The sequence below is a fragment of the Vanessa cardui genome, chromosome W (genome assembly GCF_905220365.1).
Source record: "Vanessa cardui chromosome W, ilVanCard2.1, whole genome shotgun sequence".
Classification (NCBI taxonomy): domain Eukaryota; kingdom Metazoa; phylum Arthropoda; class Insecta; order Lepidoptera; family Nymphalidae; genus Vanessa; species Vanessa cardui.
The window spans coordinates 6,676,460-6,683,420 of NC_061153.1; the positions used below are offsets into that span (position 1 = coordinate 6,676,460).

Genomic DNA, 6,961 nt, shown 5'->3' on the forward strand with positions numbered 1-6,961 from the left:
TGACTATGACTAAATTTAATTAATGCCAATTGGTCGATGTTTGTACCAAGAGAGTGGCGCTTCCACATTTTAGGCTTCGAAGGAAATTTTCGATTGACGTCAATGATTGTCGTCAATGCTGCTTGTAGTTGCTGCGCTTGTAAAACGTGGAGTCTATGTAGGTCGTAGGTGCCGTGTGCATTAGGCAAGCATGCTGATGCAGCGATCTACTGGCCATGTGTAACACGAATGTAGTAAATATTTATTATGATAAAATTATGTGCATGATATGCACAACATATATTATGTACATAAGTATATATTTTTAAATGCTTACGAAAACAAAACAAAATAATGTACTATGTAATTTTATTTTATTTAGAAATTATTTGCACTCAAAAAAATCCGTCAATTTCGTTTGGGTATCTGTTTTTGTATTTTGAATGTTTTTCTCTAACTCATAAATTTTGTCAAATATTGCTTGATCAACAACCGCCGCGTATTCAAAGTATTAATGCACCGTCTCCAACGCTTGCAAAGCTAGCTTCATTGGAATGATCTTTATTTCTGTTTCCGGAATCTGTGTCTCGTCTTCACTGTCATTTCCAGCAATACAGGTGTTCACACAATTCTTAACGATATCGTCGTCAGTTAGTTCTCCAGTGGTAGTTACGTCGTCGTCAATTTGAACGAAATCATCGAAGCTCGGCATTAACATATTGGATCCGTGAGACACAAGCTTAGTCCATTCCTCGTTGCTAGGTCCAATTTCAGCATCATTTTCCTCCTGCAAGCCTTGTTCATCTGTACTTTTCCAAAACCCAGCTTTCTTGAAGTAGTTTTTGACAGTAACGTCGCTGACTAAGTACCATGCTTTTCTAGCAAATTTCATAGCTAGAAGTACGTTAATGTCAGGGCTACTGTTTTCTTCCAGACTCGTAAGAATGTGTTTAACGACTTCTCTGCGATAAAAGCGTTTAAAAGTGTGAATGATGCCTTGATCTAATGATTGAAGTTTACTAGTGGTGTTAGCAGGTAAAAACATTACTTTTACGTTTGCAAGTGTTGGTAAGTCCGTATGGGCAGCACAGTTGTCAATGAATAGCAGAATTTTTTTTCGGTTTATCTTCATTTGTTTGTCAACTTTTTTCAACCAATCTTTGAATAATATCTTGGTCATCCAAGTCTTTGTATTATTGGCATAATCAACGGGTAGAGTCTTGACACCTTTAAAACATCTAGGTCGCTTTGATTTCCCGATAATGAGAAGTGGGAGTTTGTCCGTACCACTCATGTTTACACACTGGAGAAGTGTAAGGCGTTCCTTGCTTTGTTTTCCTCCATGGCATTTTTCGCCTTTAAACGTAAATGTTTTATCCGGAAGGCACTTAAAAAACAAAGCAGTTTCATCCGCGTTGTAAATATCGTCTGGTTCATACCCTTCTAAAAGATTTGGCAGATCTTCAGTCCACTGGTTGCAAACACCTTGGTCCACAGATTTACTTTCTCCAGCTGCTTTTTTGAAAGCTATGTCATGACGCCTTTTAAAACCCTCTAACCAGCCGTTGCTAGCAGATAAGTTCTGGGTTCCCAGTTTTGTAGCAAACTCTTTTGATTTTTCTTTCAACAAAGGTCCATCTATGGGGATATTCTTATCGAGAGTTTGTTTTATCCATTCCAAAAGGCACTTTTCGATATTGGGAAATTCATAAACTCTAGTCCTTTTAATATTTCCATGTCCATCAGAGCACTCAGACTTAATAGAGTCTTTTGATTTAATAATTTTATAATAGGTGGATTCTGGTAAATTAAACTCCCTCTGAATTTCATTTCGCGATTTTTCGGATTCAAACGCATTCACTATTTTAAGTTTATCACTTAATTACAGTACTTTAATTTTCCGTTTTGACATGATAAAGAACAGAACTTTACTTCGCAATTGAAAACTATAAACTGAGTAAGTCTGACAAACAGGACGGTACACAGGCACGCACACGTGTCCATTTGAAAAGAAAGCGATAAAACAACAAAAATAAAGTTATTTAGTTCCACGAAATAGAATAGGAACAATATTGACGAGAATACAAAAAACAATGGTAGGAAGTTCCACGAAAGTTAAGAATGAGTCATAAAATAACACATGTTCAATTTGTAAATAAAGCTCGACTGTCGCTTATAGAGGTATAGATAAGTAGCAGTATCACTTACGGAGGTCTAAGAGGGAAAAACGACTCTCTCTTACAGAAGTTTCTGTTTCTCGCTAATAGAGGTTTTGGGAGCTTAAAATGACGGGTCCTAGCAATTTCTCTCACTTATAGAGTTTTCTCACTTATCCAGTTTTCACTTATCCAGGTTTGACTGTAATGTCAAACTCATAGTATTGAATTCAAATACTTCGTAAACGGATGATCCATTTGATAACTGTAGGTCCGACAGAGGTTCAGCATTCGAACTTTCCGAAAGCTCTCAGTATTTCAGAAAACTCCCAAATAATCAGACTATCTTGCGTTGTTGGCTGGTGTATTCACCTGCGAAATATCGAGTTTTCTTTTTTTGCTGTCGACTTTTCCACAGTCAATCGACATCGAATTTAACATCCGAAGGATTTGATAACTGGGAACATTTGTCTGAAATACTAAAAAATGCAGGAAAATAGCGTGCTGCACAAATAGTACTATCATCAGTGGTTTGAGAGAGAAATCAGGTTGAAAAGAGTAACCACAATTGATTGTGAAGAACAAAAATTGATTAGTCGTGAAGCTTTGCGATGGAATAATGTTTTGACTCGTTTGATGAACATTGTTCTTTATCTAGCCGAAAATAACATGGCCTTCAGAGGTAGCTCAGACACACTGTACACCCAAACAATGGCAAGTCCTTGGGATTGGTGCAACTGTTGGGTAAATTCGATCTGGTTATGAGCATTTGAAGCTTTCAACAACAGGCAACATTTCTGATCACTATTGTGGTAAAGATATCCAGAACGAGTTGATTGATCTGATGGGCGAAAAAGTTACGTTTGAGATTATTTCATCGATCAAAAACGCTAAATTTTATTCAATTATAGCGGACCGTACTCCCGACATAAGTCACGTCGAACAATTGTCCCTGACAATTCGATTTGCAGATGTGACAGATGCCAATGTCGCTATCAAAGAGCATTTTATAGAGTGCATCCCGGCAAATGATTCAACAGGTGCAGGGCTTACCGAAGTCATTTTAAGTATTTTCAACAAACACGGGCTTGAAATAGCGAATTGTAGAGGTCAGGGGTACGACAATAGAGCGAACATAAAGGGAAAAAATCTTAGGGTGCAACATATAATTTTGGATTTAAATCTCTTAGCTTTTTATGTGCCACGTGGCTGCCTCAGTTACAATCTTGTACTGTGTGACGCTGCTAAATCGTCAGTCAAGTCTGTTAGGTTGTTCGGGATTCTGCAAAGATTATTTACACTGTTTTCTGCTTCAGTGTATCGGTGGAAACTACTTAGCGATCACGTAGAGCTCTACAGTTTGAAAAAGCTAAGCGATACGATTGGGAAGCCAAAATAAATAGCATAAAATCTGTTCGCTATCAAATTTGCGAAATTCATGATGCATTAGTGACATTGGCTAATTTGACAGAAAAAACTGATCACACCACCTCACATGAAGCAAGCACATTAGCGGAGCAACTTAAAGATTTCAGTTTCATTGTATCTTTGGTGGTTTGGTACAAAATTCTGTTTCAAATAAAAGTTGTTAACAAATCACTGCAGTCCAAAGATATCGATCTCGGTAAATCTGCAGAAATTCTCGGTAATTTCTTTTGTAATTTCTTCGAAGAATACCGAAAAACCGGACTCAAAAAAAGCTTTATGCACTGCAAGTGATCTCGCAAAAGCACTTCAAACGAAACCAGAGTTTACACCTGTGAAACGTTTATTACGTATAAGGCGTCAGGATGATGAAATGGCTACGGATGAACCCATTGAATCTCCAGAGAAAAAAATCGAAGTCGAATTTTTCAACAAGTTGCTTTAATGTCATTATAAGAAAGATTTCAACAATTGAAAGACTATTCGCAAACGTGGTCATTTTTACACGACATTAAAAAAATCCGGAAAAAAATCATCTCGCAGTATCGTATGTGCCAATGTTCAACAAAGGCTCACTGTTGGTTCTAATTCCGTTATCGACGGGGACGCAATTTGTGACGAGCTCATAAGTTTGCAACCTTTTCTCCCAGATGAGAATATTTCGTGTACATAAATGTTCTCGATTTTTTTTAGTTTAATTCGTGTATTTGCTGAAAAAAAAGGCAGGAAAAGTAAAATATTACTAAAGATAAGCAAAAAAAAAAGGACGAAAGATATTCCAAAATTAACAAAGTATTCAAAGAAAATGAAGAGTGGTTAAAATATGAAATGAGAATTAAAATTCAAAAACAAATTTTGGATACCTAAAAGAAAATCACCAGAAAAGAAAATACAAATAAAAATAAACAATAAAAAATATTTAAAAGAAATGAAATAAAAAAAAAATAGGAGCTACATAACTTTCTTCGTCCACGTCGTTAGCTCTGGGTCACGCTGAAAGAAAGATAGAATTCTTAATACACGTTCACATTGGTTCACGGTTCAAAAAAAAAAAATTAACACCCGATTTTGATTTCCTTAAGTGGGCCGAGTGGGCGCCAAAATATTCATGCCCAGGGTGTCAGTCCCTCTAACGCTGGCACTGCTTGTGGTTTAAATGGACCCAATTTAAAAACTATTTTTCGTTCGTAGTGAGTTGGACTGCCACCAAAATTTCCTCTATCTGATGAAACTATATTACACTCTTCAGATATCTCAGAATCGTCGATTTGGGTATCTTCTATTTCCGGATGGACATCTGATGAAGAATGTGCTTGAGTTTCTTCTATTTCCGGTTTGTCATCTGATGAAGAATGTGCTTCAGAAGAATCTGCAAATATAATTGTTAAAAAATAAAAGCGGATGTTTTGATAAATTTCAAAAATATCTGTTAAATAAATTACTATACGTAAGGTTACGGTTAGAACGTTCAGACGTGTGCATGCTGGGATAATCTCTTTTCCTTTTTTTCATTGTTTTTCACGAATCGCTACTAATACTACTAAATCCCGTCAATAAACCCTGCTTTCCGTTTGTGGTTTATCATCGAATGACGAATCGTATGTAAATCGATTATTGTGGGATTCCCCCGTTGAAGTAAATGAATTAAATGGGGAAATCCCGCGGCCCGCGGGACATACTTACAGGCACTTACTACTCAAACTGAAGTGTTGTCTGTTAGTTCAAATGAGCGAGCCCGAGAGGCACAAATAAAACATTCTATTTATGAAACTATTTATTAAAAAATCTGAAGTAAAGAAATTACATTTATCCTAACAACTAATTGACCTAGCGTCAACTGCTCGAAGTGTGAGCTCAAAGTAAAGACTCCTTCGTAATTGTTACCGATGGTTAGCGGCGATTTTTCGGTGGTCTCGATGTTGCAACTCGTACGATTCCCACAATATGTATTACGAAGAATTATTGAATTCACGGCAATCGCTTTTGTGGTCTTTGTGTTGTATACCCCAGATTTCTCAAGTAAGGTGTTACGAGAATTCTTGAATGTGGAATGGCGATGGGAAATATATTAGGGTATAGTCACTAATGCTCACTTTAACGGAAACGCTATGTTTATATGGAAATAATTATGTTTTTATCAAATAATACAATCACAGCTTTTTTATATAAATTATCTATCTATCTTAGAAAATTATCCTAAGCCATAAAATTTCCAAAAATCAACATACTTTTAATTATTATTTTTTTTTTTATATTGTCCGTAAGAACTGATGGATGTCATAACAAAAATAGAAAATTACTATAAGTTGACAGTCAAATGCCAAAATAATAATAGTTGACATTATTTAAGGGGACCCGGTGGTCTAGCGCACGAAAATGACACCTATTTTTACGATTGTTTTTGGTATTAAAAATTAAAAAAACGATGTTTTAACTTTTCGAGCTTATTATTACGTTTATTAATCATACAATTTTTTTTTTTTTTTTCATTTTAAAAACAATATTTATTATTATAAAAATGCCGCTAAAGATGACCCTCTCGAAAAATCGGATCCGGACCGCGTAGGTGATTTCGAGACTTCTACTCATCTGGAACAAAAAATCCAAAGACATTCTAAATCAGAAAGAGTGCAGTTATGGTCGGAACTAGAACAAATCGAAAAAATTTAAAATTGACAAAATGGCGGGCGTTGAAAAAAAAAGTTCGTAAAATCGGGTTTTTTTCACTAGTTTTTTAGTGTAAACAATAGGAAATTATTAAAATAAAATTATAATTCTAGTTCCGACGATAGCCATACATGTTGTGAACAACATATCCAAATTTCAAGTCATTCGGTTGAATAGTTTTTTTATTTTTATGAAAATAAAAAAGTCGTTTCGAGATAAATGAGTTTAAAGTTTGAGGTACAGATATTTTCAAAAATTGAGCAAATTTTGAATACTTACAGTTAATCCGCGATTCCGGCACCATAGAGGATCCCTTCGGAACGTTTGTATTCCTCGATTTCGTCACTCCTTTCATTCTTTCGAACTGTTCGAGCTTCTTTGGAGTTGTCGGTGCTCCTACGATTGGCGCTCCATACTCGCCGCTCGTCTCGGTTTCGTGCGAGTTGCTCCGCTTGTGGCCCGATTGTTATGCCCATGGTCTCCATTATTTTTAATAGCGATGCAAAGCCCTCGTTGAATATATACGCGGAATTAAATGTTTTATTAATATTTTATTTAATGTTTAGATGAATGACTTGAAGAATTTTGTTATTAATTGATATCAAAATAAGGTATGTAACGCCATCTTGTTAGAAATGTGTAAAGTACTTATTATTCACTCACTCATTTATTCATTGTTTCAAGACCTGTCTGTGATTAAATAAAAGTCAGTCGTATGTAAAACTTCAACTCGT

General features: G+C 35.7%; 1 protein-coding gene across 1 annotated transcript; it reads right to left on the reverse strand.

Annotated features, from left to right (window-relative positions):
* Positions 1-229: 229 nt before the first annotated feature.
* On the reverse strand, positions 230-6,712 carry LOC124542514 (tigger transposable element-derived protein 6-like). The gene is made up of 3 exons (XM_047120457.1): positions 6,529-6,712; positions 4,801-4,929; positions 230-1,617 (listed from the first exon to the last, which is right to left on the reverse strand). Exons 1-3 carry the CDS (start codon positions 6,710-6,712, stop codon positions 491-493), a joined length of 1,440 nt encoding a protein of 479 aa, XP_046976413.1. The 3' UTR covers positions 230-490.
* Between the last annotated feature and the right edge of the window lie 249 nt (positions 6,713-6,961).